Genomic DNA, 18950 nt, shown 5'->3' on the forward strand with positions numbered 1-18950 from the left:
CCCCCATGCAGGGGCTGAATAACACCCTTTATCCAATGGTGCTAACCCCGGCTCTCCCTGTTCCGCCCTACCCACCTAAAGAAGCACAGTCCCCCCTCCCTGGGCAGGGGCCCATGCACACCCTTGTCTTGGGGCCACCTTCTTGCTGGCTTCTATGCCAGGGGCTCAGAAGGGGCACAAAAGGGGGGCAAGGAAAGAGCAACAAAGTAAAGCTGTTCTTCCTAGTCCCTTCCCTGATGCCAGGGGCACCAGACTGATTCTGAGGCACAAATAAAGAGGTTTCAAACCAGATGCTTTTCTACCTAACTTTATTAGGGGAGGAGTGCCTGCGGTGGGTGGGAGGTGGGGGTTTTTGGAACCTCAATGCAAAGATGGCTGACCTAGGGTAAGAGGCTGCCTGGCGGGTCCTCAGCCCAGCTTGCATTTTCTGGGTTCCCCAGGATTCCAAAAAGGGAATGGGGTGGGGGGAGCCGTCCATGTAGGAGGCACAAACTTGTACTTAGTAAATCATTTCATTAATTATGCTTCAGTATTTTTATAGACTCAGCAGAGTGCTGGAGGCAGTGTGTGTGTGTGTGTGTGTGTGTGTGTGTGTGTGTGAGAGAGAGAGAGAGAGAGAGAGAGAGAGACCTCATGCCAGTTCTCCTGAGATTTCTCTGGTGGGGTATGTCTGTCTCCAAGAAGCTGCCATCTTTGGAAGTGGGAAAAAGAGGAGAGCCCTGTGCCATGGATGGGATGGGTGAAGCCAGTGGGTCAGGCTTTGCCAGCAATAGAAATGGGGTGCTGCCCATCTGCCCCCACATACTGTGAAGGAAATCAAGTGAGCTTATTAGGAGAAATGAGGGGATTTTCCTGAGACTCTGGGGATACGTGTTGAGATCCACGTGAGGTCAGCCCCAGGCAGCGCACTAACGCTAAGCATTTCCCCTGCCCAGGGTAAGGGACAAGGGACACCACCTCACCACTAAGCACCACCGTTACTAAGGCCGGCATTATCCCAGGCTCCCTCTAGGCCTAATCCTGTAAAGTCTAAAGTCGGGGCCCAGTACGGAGCTCAGTCCTTGCCACTTAAGATCCTCATGTCCAGGCCTCCCGCGAGGGATGCAGTTTCTTTTCTGGTCTCACCCCTAACCCCAAGCCCAGGAAGCAGGGTACGGAGTTCCAGACCAAAGGTCGGCGATGCCAGTCTGTGCGCCCTGCTCCATCGGATCTGCAGTGTGCAGAGCTTCGCAGCAAATACGCCAGGCTAGTCCGTGCCGTCCACCAGCTCACACAGCATGTTTTCCAAAGCAGTAATGCGCTCCTCCTGGGCTTGCACTCGCTCGCGAAGGGCCTTCATCTCCTCCAGCAGTGTCTCCAGGGTGTGCTGCTGCTGATACACGGAGGACGGAGGAGACCATGGCAGAGAGCAGGAGGCAGCGGGCAGAGCTAGGGTAGAGCGGGTCAGATCTGAGAGCTTACCGACAAAGGGGAGTCGCTGGCTGACTGGCTGCGCCGGGGACCAGCAGGCGGACGCGCATCTAGGATGTTGCGCTTGGTGATCCGGAGCTCGCGGTGTTTGGGGGGTACATATCCTTCTTTCAGCGAAATGAGTACAGGTTCTGCATCCTGACCCGATAGCCACTCATCTGCTTCCAGGGCTGGCTCAGGGCCGGGCGTATCTGGGTATAGGTCGTCCTGGAACAGGTCCGACTGAGGGGTAGAGTGGACAAGAGGGCCAGTGTGAGCTGGGCACCGACCGGATTGCTGCCTTTTGATGCTTTCCAACCACCCCCCTTGCCGAACTCCTCTCCTTTCTCACCTTTCGAGGTACGGTCATGACGATGGGTTCACACTTTCGTTCATGTAACTTGTAGAACCTGTGAGGAAGGGGAATTCAACACTCTTGCTGTCTCCCTGTTCTTTTTAAAGCCCCATGCCTGGGACTAAGGGACTGGAAGCCAATCCGCTGAGTAACTACCCAAGTAACTACAGTGTACACTGAACTTTGCACACATTATCAGTTTTGGGGTAAAACACCTTGGGTGGAATGCCAGGCTAGTGGGTGCCGGGACAGTCACTGAAAAAGTCCAGTGTGGCTCCCTTCCCTTAGGGGAAGACCTGGAGAGCAAGAGCTGACATGAAGAGGGGAAGGAGGATAGAAAGGACTGAAGTGCTGACCTGGCAATTTCACACTTGCTGACATCCAGTCCCCTCTTGGGCATGAAACCCATGCCCCGCTGCGGCTCTTTGCTGCTGAAAGTGTTCAGATAATGCACAAAGGGTGGTTCGTCCGTAATTTCAAAGTACCGAATGCTACTGTCACCCTGCAAAACCAGTCAATTGAGAGGCATGGACAGACAGGGCCCTCATCTCCATCCCAGCCGTGGTCCTTCCCACCCAGCCTCCAACACCTTGCCACACAAGTAGACAATGCTGGAGTCGGGGTCATAGAACGGCAGGAGCACTCCATTGCTTGTGTCCATCTCCTGCAGGGCCACCGGTTCTTCAAAGTTGTTCTGCCAAGCACAGAAAGAGTGACCAACCCTGTTCACCCTCCCGAGCTGCTTCAGACTTCACTTTATGCCCACTCCCAATCCCATGCATTCCCAAGGCAGATCTGGTGAGTCCCACAGGCTCTCTTCTAGACTTTCTCATTCCGTTTCCCTGGCACAAGTATACCCTGTGCGGTTGCATGCAGTCACAGCAAACCACCCCCAGGGACTAGGCATCACCAGGAGGGGGCGCCAGCGTGAGCTCCTTCAGGCGACGCAAAAAAAAAAAAAAAAAAAAAAAGCTGGACAGTGTCGGGTGTGTGAGGTGGCAGCAACCTTCAGCCCTGTCAGAATGGGCATACCCTGCGGGTGCGGGGCGTCTGGCCCCTCGCCCGTGATGCCAGCCCCCGGGGCACACACCCCAAGCCTCCAACTGTGTTACCGGGTCCCACAGGCCTAGCTCTCGCTGGCTCATGCGGGTGAATCCCGTGGTGAAGATATGACCCAGCCGCGTGAAGACAGCCCGCATGGGCCTCATCCCCTCGTGGGCTGCAAACCTCTCCTGGTGGTGGGGGGGGGGGGAGAAGGGAGGAGCATCACCCTACTGCCTGCCTTGGGGAAGATGGAGGTCTGAGCAACCACCTTGCCAACCTGAGTGTGGGGTGGGCGGGGGAAAGGTCCTAAGAATGAAGTTTCACAGAGGTCTGTGGCAGGACCCTGGCCTGGAGACTTATCAGGGCGGGGACCGAGCAGGAGGTGCGGAGCTCTCAGCACGTCCCAGACCTTAGGCACTCTCAAGGGCTGATCGATCCCTGGGGCAGGCGATGTCTGCTGGCTCCCTGGGGCTGCAGTGGGGCTTTACACACAAGGGAGCCCTGTGCTCCGCCTGGGCCTCTTGGGCCTGGCCACCGCTCGGGAGGGTGCTCCTGGCTGATCCTGCAAAGCGAGCCATTGCGCCGGCTTGGCCTGGCCTACCGGGTCCCAGAGTGCGAGTTGCCGCTCACTCATCCTGCTGAAGCCGGTGCTGAGCAGCTTCCCGTCTGCGGTGAAGACGGCCCGCAGCGGGCGGGCGCCCTCGTGAGGCCGGGCTCGCTCCTGCTCGCAGGGTTAGTGGGTTAGAGTACCCGCCCACCCAACCGCCCCTGGCGGCTCCCAGCCGCGCCACGCCTGTGCTCCACGCAAACATGCACATCCCCAACCCCAACACCCCAGGTTAGACAGAGGCTGGCCAGGACAGAGGGACAGGGCCATTGCCCTCCCAGGGGCATGCAAAGCTTGAGGATTGTTTCATCCCCACCCAGTGGGTCAATGGGTGCGAAGGGGGTCAGTCCGAGTTCAGGTCCCTGTCCCTGGAAGATGGATGGCGTTGGCTATCTGAGAGGAGAGGGTCCCGGAGCTCAGGTTTCATGCAGGTTCTGGTTGGAGGATGCGGTTTCCAGCTTCTCCCCTCAATCTAAAGGCAAGGAGCTCTCCTCGGGAGCTCGAGATGCATGGGAGAGGAACGAAGAGGGGCAGGCAGAGGCTTGCAATCTGGGGGCTTACTCAGGGCAGGGGTTGAGACTGTGAAGCCTTCAGGGGATGCGGGGGTCTTGACTAATCTCTGGAGTAGGGATGGGACAGGTAAGAGCTGGGACCAGAGGCTCTGATGACAGTGGGTATCAGATGCTACCAGCTGGTGTCGAGCAAGGGGTGCTAGGGAGTAGTCAGGCCCGGCACTCACCGCAACCACCTGACTCTTCCGGGGGTCAATGATTCGCAGGGTCTTGTCCTTGCAGGTAGTGGCTAGCAGGCTACCATTGCTGTTCCAACACACACTGTGGATGACGTCAGGGTGTATGTCGTCCAGGCTCAGCAGGACCTCCCCAGTGCCCACATTCCAGATGATGATGACATTATCACCACCTGTCCAGAGTGTCCAGGCCTGGTCATCCGGGCCCCCGCCTTCCTCACTCCCACCCTCATCTATAGTCGGGACCCTTCTTAAATGTCCCCAGACCTGCGCTGAGCAGGACATTCCTGGCAGTGGGGTGCCAAGAGAGGATGCCCACACGCTTGGAGTGGCCCTCGAGTGTGATGACAGGTTCGGTGATGTTGCGCACGGGGGTGTAGTCTGGAATCTGCCACACCTAGGTAGGAAGAAAAGGCAACAAGTAGATGGATACAGGATAGCTCCGCCCCCTCAATTGGCCCTCTTGAGTGCTAAGTGTCAAGTACAGGATAGTGTAGTGGTGTGGTGGTGCCCGGGGAACAGAAGCAGTTGTTCAGGACCAGGGAGCATTGCCAGCTCGCCAGAGACCTCCCCATTCACTCTGTCAGGAAAAAGTCCAGAGTGCTGTACCCCTTCTCTTAGGGCCCCAAGTTGACCATGATAATAGTTCTAGGCAGTGCATTCTGGGAGGGAGTGGGCATGTATTTAACTAAAAATAATCCGGGAACCGGCAGGGTAGGGTAGGGTAGGTGCCCTTCCCCAGCACAGGTGAGGCACCTCTCTGTTCCCCTACCCAGCTGGCAGCATCCACCTGGCTCCTACCATGACAGTGGTGTCGTCTGAAGCACTGGCGATGACGTTGTCATTGTGTGGGCACCAGTCAATGTCCAGCACAGGGCCAGTGTGCCCAGTGACCAGTGGGTAGTTCTTATCCACACGTCCTGTCTGGAGGGGTCAGAGAAGGAGATGTGGGACCACTTTTGTGTGCGTGTGTGTGTGTGTGTACGCACACATGTGCACACACTGGGACCTGGCACTTGCTAAGCAACTGCTAAACTACTGAGCTGCATCTCCAGGCCCTCCTGGATGTGGTTTTGGAGTGGTCACTGCATTTGCTGACCCATAGATTCCATATCATTAGTTTTCTTTTTGCAGACATCTCAGCCTCTTATCCAGTTTGCTCTCTGAACTCTGCTGAACAGCACGGAGTGAAATCATTTGTACCAGGGAGTCTGATTCAGAGAGGCATGGCGACTTAACAAAGCACCCACAGCAAGACACTAGAACACAGACTTGAATTAAACCCAGTGTTCTCCAAAAGACACCTACTTGGAGAAGGACTTCCGTTTTTAAATATAAGGTCTCATTATGTTTATTAGCCTACGTTGGTCTTGCCTTGGTCTGCTCAATGTTGGGCTCACAGGCATGGACCCCCACACCCTGTGAGGAGGATGTACTTAAGCCTGTTCCCCAAGTTGGGATCTGTGGGAAGCTCCTAAAGAGACTGAAGTGAGCAACCTGAGCGCGGTATCCTGGTTCCTACAGCAGGTCCTTCCTTCCCTTGGTTACACCTGGAACCACAAGCAGGCAATCCTGGTGCCTAATGCCCCTTAGCCAGGGCTGGGGGCCCACTTTTCTTTATCTCCATCAATTGATTTTGGGAGCTGTGAAGACTCTGCAGGGTTGGCACTGGCCCAGACCATGCAGCCTGGGAGAGGGGGTGGTTAAATGGCATTGGAATGGCAGTCACACAGGGGAGGAGGTGGCTCTGGCTGGTGTCTACATTGTCTGGGGTGAGTCATGGGCTATTGTCAGGCCTCTTCCTGACCCTGCCACGTGTGGGGCCTCCTCTAGCAAGGTCTAGGGGTCAGTATCTAGATCAAGGCTATGTCTGCTTTGGGGTCTCTACCCCGGGATGGAGACGGCCAAGTGTCTGCGAAGGTGACAGTCACTGCCTGGCCCCTTTTCCTAGTGTGCAGAGGAGGACTCTGGCTTTATGTATTTTTTCCTTTCATTTAATTTTCATTCTACCCCAGTACCAGGTCCTTCCTTCCCTTGGTTACACCTGGAACCACAAGCAGGCAATCCTGGTGCCTAATGCCCCTTAGCCAGGGCTGGGGGCCCACTTTTCTTTATCTCCATCAATTGATTTTGGGAGCTGTGAAGACTCTGCAGGGTTGGCACTGGCCCAGACCATGCAGCCTGGGAGAGGGGGTGGTTAAATGGCATTGGAATGGCAGTCACACAGGGGAGAATCTAACACATTCTCTCTCTCGTACTGGTGAAAACTAAGGTCAGAATCTGACTACTTGGCTCTGCACCTGACCAGCTCCACCACTAGCTCTCATCTTGGTCCCTGCTGGGAACAGGGGCTGCATGGCCTAGAGGGTGAGCATAGGCCACTCCGATATTGCTGCTCAGGGAGGGGGAGGGGAGAGCGGCCAATTCACAGAGACTGCCCTTCTGATGGAGGACTGGATTCCAGCGAGGCAGCCCAGGGGTCCCAGCCAACCGGTTCCCTTCCCTCACTCCTCACCTTGGCCAGAGGCAGGACAATGAAGGCACCCCCACCTCCAGCTTCTACAATAATGGCTAGAAATTTGGGGTTGACGGCACAGAAGGCGCTGTCCCATGTGACCTTGGATACCCGGATGTCCTCATAGGCCTGGTCGGCCTTTGCTGCCTGACCGAACACATGGCGGAACTTGCTTTGCCGAACCACTCTCCGGCTCATGCCTGGAGCAAAGATCTGGGATGCAGAGCCTAGAGGCGCGTTGGTCCTTGATCCTGCCAACTGCGAGAGGGAGGAGGAAGTGAGCATTATCTGGTAAGGAGCAGGGGGTTTTCTTCAAAGTGATCAAGGTAGGAAGGCAGATCTTTGTTTGAGAGGCTAGGGTGGGGAGGCTGGCCATAGACACACAGGCTCGGGGTAACGGAGGCCGACAGGACTGAAGCTTGCTGCGGAACAGAATGTTTTGAGGAGCAGTATCAGTGGGTCTCCTCCTGCTGCTGCCCATGGATGAGCACTGTTTTGCAAGTGTTTATCCCTCCTAGAGATACACTACTCAACATACTCTCTGGTAGTCACTGGACCTTAGTTCAAGGTTAGCTGTGGGGCTAGGACTCCCGCCCTCAAGATCCCAAATTCTCATCTCTGGCAGAGTTCAGGCACATGTGTCTTTTTCTACAAATTTGCCAAGAGAAACGTTCTTTCCTCTGGTTAGCCTGTTTCAGCCACTGTTTCCTCCCGTGGTGGGGGGTGGGGATGTGCGGGAGTGGGCAGTATAAAGTGGCTCTCCCTTCCGTCCATTTCACCATGCCCAGGCTTCTCTGAGAAGCCCGATTATGGTCAAGTGACATGAGTATCATACTTTAGCCTGTTTTTTTTTTTTTTTTTTTTTTTTTTTTTTTTAGCGTGTTGCCTGTGCCTGCGCTGGGGCTTCTAGTAGGTTCTCCTGAGAGTGGCAGTCCTTGACCCCATCGGCAAGGACCGCAAGGACCAGATGTGTACCAGTGAGGAGGTGAGGTCCTTTTTTCTGGAGCCAGGACCTTAGTTATGCCACTTTTCCCAAGGGGGCACACCAGGCTCTCCCAGAGGCCAACTGTTTCCTGGCCCTCCCCAGCCCGGGCATCCCTGTGCCCTTCAAACGGCTCCTGCAGCCCCAGGCCTAAAGCCCGGCCTACCCGCACCCTCCTCTAGCCTCCTGCTCTGGCAGTGAGTTCTTGTGAGACTAGGTGTCTCCTCGCTAGCTGCTTGTCCGGCCAAATATAGACACCAAGTCCGCCCTGCCGGACCGAATTTAGCGGCGGGGAAGGGGGGGCGCAGACCTCTGCCCCCTCCAGAGACCCCGCCCGCTCCGTTGGCTGCGGGGGCGGGGGCGGGGGCGGGGAGGAGGGTACCTGGTCCTAAGCCGGGCGGGGGTGCTCTCGCGGCGACTCCTCTGTGGAGTGGGCCGGGGTACGCGGGGGGCCGAGGGAGGTGTCGGCGGCGCGTCCGGGGCCGGGCACTGGGTCGCGCGTTCAGGCCGCTGCCTGCGGCTCTCAGCTGCCTGCCGGATCCGCTGCTGTCCCAGCTGCTGCTGCCATCAACCTGGGGGGGGCGGGGCCGAACGGCGGGGGGGGGGGGCAGGGCCAGGCCAAAGCGGTCACGCCCTGTCCAGCGCGGGAAAGTCCTGCGTCTCAACTTCGCCTGCCCCGGTAAAATGGGAAAAGTAAGTGTGCGTGTGCTTGAGGCGTGTGCGTGCCCCGTGTCTCCCTCCGCCCCTCGTATGTAGGTTCGGGTGGCCCAGGCGCTCTGTCCAAAGCGGGACACCGAGACTGGGAGCCACCGCGAGTGATCAGGTGCCTGAGCGCCGCATTCTTGCCGCAATCGCTCAGCTAATTTAGTCGTTCCCAGCGGGCGGGGCTGTGGGGCTGTACAGCCAGGACCGGCTGGGAAGAGGCCCTAGAAGATGCTCTGGGGAAATCGTCTCAGTCGCTTGATGAAGGTCTAGGCTGGCCCAGGGTAACTGAGAGGCTATGGCTTTTATTAATAGCGATAGCAATCGTTTGAGAACAGTATAGGTGTTTCACCCCATTCTAATAAGTGGAACCCTCAAAGGTTCCACGGAGCACGGCATGAAGCAGGAAAGTTCAGAGACCAGGCAGAAAAAGCAACTAATCCCAGCATCAGGTTCAAGGGGAAAAGGCTGGCAGATATTTGGCCACATTTTAGAGGTCAGAGGGACCAACTCTGAAGATGAGGGCCTTTGTTTGAGCCGGTTCCTCTATTCTAGGACAGAATTCCCTCACTCCCACGACCTACAGGTCTGAAGTACTTACTGTTCAAGGTCAAGGAGATAAAATACAGCCTGTGAAGAGCAGCCAGTTCCTGGAGTTGCTGTTTACCCAATGCCTGCCTGTGGTTTCATTTCTTCCCTCCCAGGGCAGTATGGGGGTCACTTTCAGGCTGCATAGAATCGGTCTTCTGCATGGCAGGGAAGAGAGGAAAGAGAGGAAAGGGAAGGGAGGGGAGAGAGGAGAGAGAGAGAAGAGAGGAGAGAGAGGAGAGAGGGGGGGAGAGGAGAGAGAGGAGAGAGGAGAGGGAAGAGAGAAGAGAGGGGAGAGAGGAGAGAGAAGGGAGAAAGGGAGATAGGAAAGGGAGAGGGAAGAGGGAAGAGAGGGGAAAGAGGAGAGAGAAGAGAAGGGATAGAGGAGAGGGAAGAGAGGAGAGAGAGAGGAGAGGGGAGAGAGGAGAGGGAAGACAGGAAAGAGGGGAGAGGGAGGGTAGAGGGGAGAGAAGAGAAGAGATAAGAGGGAAGAGAGGGGAGAGAGGGAGAGGGGAGAGAGAGTGTGAGGGTGCCTACAGGTGGCTTTGTTTTTTAGGAGAGGTCTAGGTGTTCAGTGGCTTGTAGAGAAACAGAACCAGAAATTGTTGGTGCTACAGAAATGATTGATGGCTTCTATGTGTGTTTGTGTAGCCATGAGGATGGATAGAGTCTTTTACCTTAAGATTCCAGGTACATGGTTAGGCAGACTAGACTCAAATGACTAGTTGCTTCTTTATGACACTAGTAACTCACGTTGTTCTGGGAGAACTACACTTATTAACATTCTGGTAATCCAAGTTTGGTTCCCAGAACCCACACAGCAGCTCACAGCCATGTATAACTTCAGGTTTTGGGCATCCAACACCCTCTTCTTGCTTCCACAGGTACCAGACACACATTTGTTGCACCAGCATAAATGCAGGCAAAACATCCACACATATAAAGCTAAAAACAAAACAGCAGTCAGGGGAAGAAGCCACCTGGGCTTGGTACTCCACAGAGCTGTCAGTGGGCTCTGAGCTGCAATCCATGAGGCCAACAGGGATTTCATTTCATGATCTCATTTCCTGAAAGAGACCTAACAACAGAGACATGATTTGGTCCATCTGCTTTGGCTACAAAGCCAAGACAACATATTTTGGTTAGTCAGAAGCCCGAGCACTCCTGGAATGTTTTGAGAAGTGACCGTACCTTCACCGTCAGGGACACCCTCTAGAGAACAGTGGCGTGTCACGCTCCTGACTTGCCTGATTCAGAAAGAGGTAGGTTGGGTTTTCTTTGGAAACATAAGCAAGTTTGGTTGGTAGTTGGGCAAGTAATACTCGAGCTTTCCCTGGACAGCAGTGCTGCACCTAGCATCTCATCATGTGTTTGTTCAAAGGGCAGAAGTGGGGACCTAGCCAGATGTACCCATTGGCTCTGTCTCTCTTGCACCATTGATGTATACTAAAAACTTATTTTTGATTATGTGTATGTGGGGGGTACACATAAGCATGGGTGTTTGTGGAGGAGAGTGGCTTTAGATCCCTTGAAGCTGGATTTGTGAGCTGTTTTATGTGGGTGCTGAAAACTGAACTCAGGGCCTCTGGAAGAGCCCTTCCACCATCTCTGCAGCCCAGTGTGGTTTTCACCGTGGTGGAAACTTGTTCTGCATTGATGTCCGGTGAGGTCACTCACCCGGCAAATCCGGTCCCTGCTAAGGCAGGGCACTGCAGACGTCCCACAACGGTCACTTTGCACCACAGATGGGGGGAGAAATTTGCTTATTCATTCTAGCACTCAGGTGACTGCTTTGGTGAGCACCTCTCTGACTGGCACCAAGCTGGAGCCTCCTTGGCTGCAATTTTTGGTAGCCCTGCTTCCTAATCCGTCTTTTGTGTAAGGTAAGTTATATACATGCACACACACACATACACACGTATATTTATCCCTGCTCTATACAGAGTTCTTCAATGCATGCCTGACTGAACTGTGAGGGCTGTTTTGTTTGTCAGTGCTTTCTTCTAACCTCTCCACCTTCCCCAGCACCCTCCTCCTTTGTTGCATTTGAAGTACACGTTTTGTCTTCAAAATAAAAATTTATTCAATCTGTAACAAGAACATTGAATTTGCACATCTGCGCACAAGTTCACATTTAAAAACGGCGGAGCACATCAGTAATAATAAAAACAGCTATGATACAAGTGGGACATCCCAACCACCAGGAAGATTAAGGAAGGAGATGAGACCACTCTTTATATTCTGCTTTAAATGCCTCAAAAAGGTCCCAGAGATTCCAGGGAGCACCTGCTTTTATTTAATAAAATGAGAGCATAGAAGTTTGGGGGTAGCCTGGGCAAAGGTAACAGTCAATGCGAGTCTTTTGGACTTGTTTGTGTTTTGAACAAGTCTTAAAAAACAAAGTCTGAAAAAAAGGCGGGGGGAGGTTGGGAAGGCACCTTTAGCTATGCCAAACAAATCACAATCAAATAAAACATAAAACCAAACAATTCCCAATGGGTGTACTGACTAGGAAACATTATGTCAGTTCCTCAGTTTTCCATTTGGGGCATCAGCTCTCTGTGGGCAGGGCACTGCCACTAGCATCGCTGTGAAGACAGATTGGTGGCACCAACCATATACCTGTTGGTGGTAGGGGAAGGGGCTCTTCAAGATAAGGGGCGATTCCAGTTTAGATCCCCCATCCTGGATCTCTGGGACACCGAGATGAGGCTGGTTCTCTTTATAGCAGAAGCCAGGCCTAGTTCCCTCTGCTTCAGGCTGGAGTACAGAAGCACCGTGCAGTAGCTCTCCATGGCATCATCAAGAAATCCCAACGCCCGGGGAGGACTGTGCAGCTTCCTGCTTTGGTGGAAGGCCTCTTCCTAACATGGGTGCCAGATGAGTTGAGGCAACACATACACTTATGTCCAATACATGCTTTATCTTTTTAGTTTGGAAGGGATAACAATGTCCATGATGTTTTAAGTTGGATTGGTGCTGAAACAATGAAAATGTCACCTTGTCTACCACCGAAAATTGAAAATGAAACCACCATACTAGTCATTCACCATCACGACCATCACTATGGAGACACACCAGTACTGAGGAAAAAAAGACTGCTGGATGCAGTGCCGGACACAGACGGAGATCAGCCACATCTGACCCATTTATCCACAGGGGCTGACGATAATATGGCATTTCTCTGGGGAAGGACTCACAGGACAGGCATGGCTTCAATGCCTGAGTGGCCACCAAGATGATGCATATTTTAATACTTACAAAGTAAACAAAGTATCCACAAATAGTTTGAAAAAGCCCCCAAAATGGCTTTTCTTTAAAATGCCCTTAAAACTTTTTGCATAATGCTTTCTTAGAAAAAAAAAAACCCAACTCCCACAGAACATCTTTACTAAGTGAAACCCTCGGGTGAAGACTCTTATGAGCTGTGGTGCCAGAGGCTTCTTAGATGAGGCATCTGGGCTCAGGAGCAGGAGGCCTTAGAGCCTGGGATTGTATTCCCAGGCTGTCCCTGGAGCTCTTGCTAGTTCTCAAAATGAGGAAGAAGAAAAGAGTGGCAGAGACAAAGGCACAGAACAGGAAAACACTTAAGATCCCAAAGAGGTGGCATGCAGGAGGAAATGTGTTAAAAAGAGCAAGAGGAAACCAAATGCTCCCTACTGTGCTGGGTCCTCTCCCACCCCCTACTGTGCTGGGTCCTCTCCCACCTCCTACTGTGCTGGGTCCTCTCCCACTGCCCGTCCAATCCCCAGGCACTGACGTGTCAGCCCAGCCTGGTGAGGTGCTCACACGTGTGCTCACGCTCTTCCAGGACCACCGAGGACTGCAGTAAAGATAGAGAGGCATTTGAGCAGGAGCTGAAGTACTAGTTAAGAGGTCAAAGCCTTTCCTGCTCAGCTGTTCATCAGTCAGGTCTGGGCTTTCAATAAACAGAAAAGGCAAACAGGCAATCAAATTATCAAAAGTTGAAGTTAAAAAAAAGTCCTCAACAGCTTATTATGTACCTGCCTTAGCCATGAACATGACTTAAGAACACCCAAATGTGGGGGTTTGGGAGGGCTGGCAAGACCCTTTGGCATAGCTGACTTATATACCCTGTGTGAGATATCTGGGCAGGTGAGTGAAATGGTAAGAAATGTCATTAAGAAGGAAGACAGCACAAGATGGTTTCTCCCATTCTTTGAAACAGAAACAGGTATCCCCTCCCCCCACCGCCACCCCAAGCATCAGAGGGTTTTCTCTTAGTCTCTGCTATGAGAAATGCTTTCTATATTGGCAAATGAGAGGATAGTGGCCATTGTTGATAATGTGTGGCATATAGATGTCACTTTTTTGAGACAGGGTCTCACTCTGTAGCTTAAGCTGGCCTCCAACTCACAGAGATCCTCCTGCCTCAGTCTCTCAAGTGCTGAGGTTAACGATGTGCACCACTATACCCAGCTCTCATTACCTTTGGTGACGCTACCACCCCCCACCTCCACGCAAACACTCCTCACTCTGCCATAACCTCCTGTCCTCCCATCATATTGGTGGACGGGGCTCTTTAGCACATGAGCCCTGTGATCCACCATCTTGCCTCCCAAGCCACCCTCACGCTGGTACCTACCATGTAGTGAGACAACACATAAACACCCAGGGCTCACAAAGCTGAGATTTAAAGGAACCCAAGACAGCACAGGTATACGCAACTTCAACACCATACGTTTTCAGCAGCAGGCCTCTAACTGCCTCCTGGCAGTGACATTATACCCAACCATGGCTTTAGCATGGCAACTGGATCCACACTGGACAACTTGAAAATGGCCCCAGTTCCCTTCTAATGAGCTGTGGTGGGTTACTGGGTTCTTTCATTTCAGGCTGGACATTTTTTGTAGGACTCAGAGGCTTATTTACAGCAGACCCTCCAGTGTGAAGATCAGCACATTAGCAACAAAGCAATGGCGTCCTAAATGGAAGCTGCACCCTTGGCTGAGCTGCCCCTAAGCATCAGCCCTACTAAGAGGCTACTTTGAGCAATGCACATATTGCCTGGCTGTGCAAACAATGTTCCTGGACTTTAGCATTCAGGGTACTCTAATGGGGGCCTGTAGAGGTTTTTGAAGAGGAAGTGCATAATTTGGCAGGAGCTGGCAATTAGAAGTTTCTACTTAAAACAATCAAAGTCACCATTAATATACTACCAACAACTGTCTGCTCACTTCTGGTGTCTCTCTGTTTCCAGTTGCAACTCTACTCCTTAAAAAGAATAAATCAGAAAAGATCCCACAATATTAACAATAAAACATTAAAAAAGTGACATTATGTACATAAATACTGTGTATGAACTATAGAGAAAAGACAAATCTTCCAGGAAAATGAGGAAAAAAAAACTTATGTCAAGTGTTAACAGGGATAACATAGAAAACTGTATTCAATAGGTTATAGGTATGTAATGTAACAATTAAAATATAATCTGTGAAATTAAGAAAGAGGCAGATAGGGAAAACAGCAAGAGAGAAGAAAGTGAATTGGAAAGCTATGGCCATTAAACTCTGAAGGCCCACAGAATATTCAAGTAATGGAAGGGTTAAACCCCACGTATGTATTCATTTTACAAGAACACACTGACTTTGCTGTTTTTCAAACCTGTTTCCAGGTCTTTAGTTTGGAGGCTGTGGCAGAGCCCGTCACCTCGTAGAGGGGCCAGGCCCCACCTGTGTGGATTCCACTAACCTAGAAGTCACTCAGTGGCTGCTTTTCCACCTTTGTTTCAACCTTCTCTCTTAATGTGTCTCTCTCTACAGATGACCTTGAGTTTTGCTTAGGGTCCCCTTAGATTTCAGATTGTTTTCTTGGGGAAAATTATTTACTTTGTAGAATTCTATCACCAGGCCAATAGTTAATCCCTTTATCACAATGATTGATATACTTTGGGATACCAGGAGAAATGGAGTCTCAACTGCCTCTTAGAGCACAGCAGAACCTGCAACTTCATGAACTCCAAAGGAAGCAGCGACTTCCCTCCGCCCTCAGAGGGCAGGCTATCTCAGGCCTGGTGAGCCATCTCCACTTCCAAGCCTCAGTGCTACCTACCCTGTTTCTTTCCCTCAGCCAAGCAGGCAGGTCTTTCTCAGAGGGCAAAATAAGGAGACAGGTGGCAGTTGATTGAAAAACAGCAATTTGCCTTTGATAAAGGTGCTCTTTGAAAAAATTTTTTTGAGGTTTGAATTTTTTTAAAAATAAAAAATGCTAAAATGATCTTGCCTTTCAAATCAGTACACACTCATGTGTGCACAAACACACATGCACGCATGTACACACACGCGCGCGCGCGCGCGCACACACACACACACACACGAAAAACCCAAACCCTGCATGAGCCAGGAGCAGTAAAATGACCAAAATATTATAAAATTAACCAATAAAGTGCATGTTCCTTCCATATCCCACCGCCCTTTACAAACGCCGTGTGCAGGCTCAGGATCACATGGTGTTATAGAAGGGGTTGGTTGTCCGTTTTTTCTCATTTGCTCTTTTCAGTCTCCTAAGGGGGTGAGTTCTGCCATGTTGCTGGCGGGGTGCCACAGCCAGCCCTGGAGCGGGGTCTGTACACTGCAGGCCCTGTGTCTGTAGCAAAGGAAGGCCTACTTCAGAACTAGTCAATTCTGGTCTTGCCTTGGGGAGCAAACACTGCTGGCTGTACCCAAATTCTTTGGCATACTGCACAAGGGGCCTCTCCACTGGCTTGCTCTGTGCAATACACTCTGTTGTTTTGAGCTGCTCTACAAAATACTTGGTGGGCTGTGGGTTCTGGTGGGCACCTGGGCTTTCTAAGGGCTCCTGGGCCATCAAGGCATGCATGCCCGAGTCTGTTCTGATGAAGGGCTGAAGCAATTTGAGATGAGGAGGTTCCGAGGAGACAAGCTCTCTCTCCGCTAAGTAGTCTTTACAAAGGTCCAGGTAACCCAACTTGGCAAGAGAAGCTGAGCGCCTCATTTGTGATGTTTTGGTGAGCCCTGCCTGGAAAGTCACTCGAGTCTCAATTTCTTTAGCATGCTCCTTCACCACGCCAGGGCTGTGGCTGAGATTTCTTATATTTTCACTACTAGTGCTGTGTGGGATTCTACAGGCTTCAGGTGACGGGTCCAGTTTTCTCTGTAACACCCCAGCACTGTCACCAAGTTTGTTAATTAAATTTAGGTCTTCATTACTTAACTGAGATAACTTGTGTGCCACTCCACCGCCACCTGAAAGGAAGCCCTCCTGGCTGTCTTCCCGGCTGACCTGCTCTGTAGACGGCTCGCTGTCTGTGGTGCTGCTCTGCTCTGTGCAGCCTTCCAGGTGAACCACAGACTGGGGATGCAGGTAATCCAAGTTGATGGATGCTATGTGGGTACTGCCACTCACCAAAGGTGCTGCTTTCTCGAAGGGTGCTGAAGGGCCATTTCCCTTGTCTTCAGGGCTACTTAGCATGGGGGTTGGGTCAGTGAGCCTCTCATACTCAGAGGAAGAGTGAGGCAGAGGTAGCACTTGGGGATGCAGAGGAACCTGGCTGGGGTCCAGAGTCCTGTTCAGGTTTTCATCCAGTGCACAAAACATAGTGACAGATCTCTCCATCTTCACCTTCCTCAGTCCTGGTTTTTCACCCTCTTTGCTGGGTGCTGCTTCACCTCCTGGCTCAGTGTGATCAAGTGTTGTAACTGTTTGTGTGTACTCAATAATTTCTATTCTCTTGGGAAGGGGAAGAGGGATAGCCTGTGTCTCACATTCCTGGTTTGGAATCACAGCTCTCTGTTTCTTCAAGTCTCCTTCCTGCTTCTTAGTTCCAGTATCCAACCCTAGGTAGTTCTGAGGTGTTTGCAAGGAATGACTCTCCCGCTCGGGGGCTGGAGCAGTGGCATTATGTTCACAGTGGGATAGTGGTCCAGCTTCAGACCCACTGCATTTTCCTTTCCCCTTGCTCATCTCTGCTTCTCTGGGGGGAAACGAATGTTCTGGAGTGGTTTCATCACTTTTCCATTTTGGCATAAGGTCTGCCACAGAAGAATCATTCTTAGAGTTTTTGCGATTGGATAATGTGGCACCTGCAGAGGCAGTACCATGGTGCTCCTGCTCCTGTCGCAGGCGCTCTTCAAACTCCAGGGTGGCTCGCTTCACAGACCCAGGGCACCATTTGGCACCAGGGTGCATCCCTGGGCCCCAGTCATGTTCTTCCTCAACTGGTTCCTCTTCTTCCAAGTCTACTGTGGATGGGTGTGCGATTAGACAGCCTTCTGGGTTGTACTTCCCTGAATCTTCGGCTAGTTCAGGCTGGACTGTATAGAAACTCTCATCCTGCTCCAAATGCCCAGGTTTGTTCTCAGGGGCATGTGCTCTTTCCAGGGGCAGCTCATGGACGGTGTTCTTCTTTGGTGTATGGCATGGGTTAGAGAGCATATCTCCTTTTAACTGAACCTGCCCAGTGCCTTGACTAATGGATTCAATTTCAGTGACAATTTCTTTGACTGAAATTGCATTTTCTGAGTGAGATTGCATGATGATGTCTGGGCTGACAAGTTCTGAGACTGCCTAAGAAGAGAAAATAGTGAGATGATTATGGCAAATTGTGGCTAATACTTCATTTAGTAATCCTCTGACCCAAGAGAACCTGTCTATCTCTGAGGACATAAGTTATGGGTCCCAGGGGCATAGATTCACTGTTTTCAGACCATGGAAACAAACAAGGAGTCATCATTAAAGGCTAGAGAGAGGAAACTCATTATAAGGTATAACACTGTCTACTAAATTTTGTTCTGTTTACTCAAGGAACATCTTGATCCAGGACCTTGTTTTAAAATGTTCAAATAGTCATGGGAGCTTTTGTAATCCATATTTTCATAGTCCCGTGAGCCTCTAGAACTTAGACCACAAAGAGGTAAACGAAACCTTTCCTAGTTGGCTTATTAACTTCTTTGGTTTTTTTTTTTTAAGATTTACTTAAGGGCTGGAGAGATGGCTCAGTGGTTAAGAGCATTACCTGATCTTCCAAAGGTCCTGAGTTCAATTCCCAGCAACCACATGGTGGCTCACAACCATCTGTAATGAGGTCTGGTGCCCTCATCTGGCCTTCAGACATACACACAGAAAGAATATTGTATACATAATAAATAAATAAATAAATATTTTTAAAAAAAAGATTTACTTAATTTTGTGTGCATTGGTATTTTTGTCTGTATGCATGCCTATGAAGGTGCCAAATCCCTTGGAACTGGAGTTACAGACAGTTGTGAGCTGCCACATGGATGCTGGGAATTAAACCCGGGTCCAATAGAAGAACAGCCAGTGCTCTTTACCACTGAGCCATCTCTCCAGCCCTTTGGCTTATTAACTTCTAATGTGAAAGAAACTTATTCAGGTGAGGACCATAGTTCTTTCAAATGCTTGGTAGCCACCTTCAGTATGCCCAGTGTAGATGGGGCAAGACGGCTGTGGCTGTCACCTGATGTCTGACGTGGAAGATTTCTGCTGTTTTCTCTCACTAATTCTTACCACATCACTGTTCCTCCTGGCTGTGAGAATCTGCTTTATGTCTGACCTCACAATCTCTTCTAAATTTCTGTTTTTTAAGATTTTTTGCTTTTTTTGTTTTTAGAGACAGGCTTTCTCTGTAGACCAGGCTGGTCTAGAACTCAGAGATCCGCCCACTCTATCTCTCTAGTGCTGGGATTAGAGGCGGGCACTAGTGCACCACCATTGGCTTCTTTTAAGATTTTTTTAAAAAAAAATATTTTATTTTTAAGTTTTATTTGTTCTAAGTGTAGGATGTTCTATTTGCATGTATACTTGCAGGCCAGAAGAGGGCACCAGATCCCATTATAGATGGCTGTGAGTCACCATGTGGTTGCTGGGAATTGAACTCAGGACCTCTGGAAGAGCAGCAGCCGGTGCTCTTAACAGCCCCTCTTTTAAGATTTTTAAGTCTTCTGTGTAGTGTATGACTGT

General features: G+C 51.1%; 2 protein-coding genes across 10 annotated transcripts in view; both read right to left on the minus strand.

Annotated features, from left to right (window-relative positions):
- Positions 1 to 278: 278 nt before the first annotated feature.
- Coro6 (coronin 6) lies at positions 279 to 9088 on the minus strand. 8 transcript variants are annotated; one of them, XM_041664208.1, is made up of 12 exons: positions 9004 to 9088; positions 8083 to 8371; positions 6719 to 6976; positions 5005 to 5127; positions 4471 to 4600; positions 4195 to 4376; positions 2917 to 3036; positions 2394 to 2498; positions 2161 to 2306; positions 1802 to 1859; positions 1462 to 1692; positions 279 to 1372 (listed from the first exon to the last, which is right to left on the minus strand). In XM_041664208.1, exons 3-12 carry the CDS (start codon positions 6914 to 6916, stop codon positions 1247 to 1249), a joined length of 1419 nt encoding a protein of 472 aa, XP_041520142.1. In that variant the 5' UTR covers positions 6917 to 6976; positions 8083 to 8371; positions 9004 to 9088; the 3' UTR covers positions 279 to 1246. The 8 variants fall into 8 exon arrangements, with proteins under 8 accessions (XP_041520142.1, XP_041520144.1, XP_041520141.1 ...); XM_041664210.1 differs by lacking the exons at positions 2917 to 3036; positions 9004 to 9088 and adding an exon at positions 3450 to 3569 and having other exon boundaries at positions 279 to 1369; positions 8083 to 8508; XM_041664207.1 differs by lacking the exons at positions 2917 to 3036; positions 9004 to 9088 and adding an exon at positions 3450 to 3569 and having other exon boundaries at positions 8083 to 8507.
- A 1966-nt stretch (positions 9089 to 11054) lies between these two features.
- The window catches only part of Ssh2 (slingshot protein phosphatase 2), a 245552-nt gene continuing 237656 nt past the window's right edge, over positions 11055 to 18950 (minus strand). For both annotated transcript variants that reach the window (XM_041664198.1, XM_041664199.1), the window contains one exon: positions 11055 to 17537. In XM_041664198.1, the coding sequence (XP_041520132.1) occupies positions 15453 to 17537 (2085 nt within the window). In that variant the 3' untranslated portion in view covers positions 11055 to 15452. The remainder of the gene's footprint in view (positions 17538 to 18950) is intronic.

Source organism: Microtus oregoni, unplaced genomic scaffold (assembly GCF_018167655.1).
Source record: "Microtus oregoni isolate MIOR12 unplaced genomic scaffold, Mior012 000015F_ref0000493, whole genome shotgun sequence".
Lineage (NCBI taxonomy): Eukaryota > Metazoa > Chordata > Mammalia > Rodentia > Cricetidae > Microtus > Microtus oregoni.

What these genes read in the sequence shown, in the direction of transcription:
- Coro6 (XM_041664208.1), bottom strand. Translation starts at nt 6,916, where the DNA reads ATGAGCCGGAGAGTGGTTCGGCAAAGCAAGTTCCGCCATGTGTTCGGT. An exon ending in TTGTCCTGCCTCTGGCCAAG is followed by an intron (nt 5,128 to 6,718) that starts GTGAGGAGTGAG and finishes TGACCCCTCCAG; the next exon opens with ACAGGACGTGTGGATAAGAA. An exon ending in TCATGACCGTACCTCGAAAG is followed by an intron (nt 1,693 to 1,801) that starts GTGAGAAAGGAG and finishes TCTACCCCTCAG; the next exon opens with TCGGACCTGTTCCAGGACGA.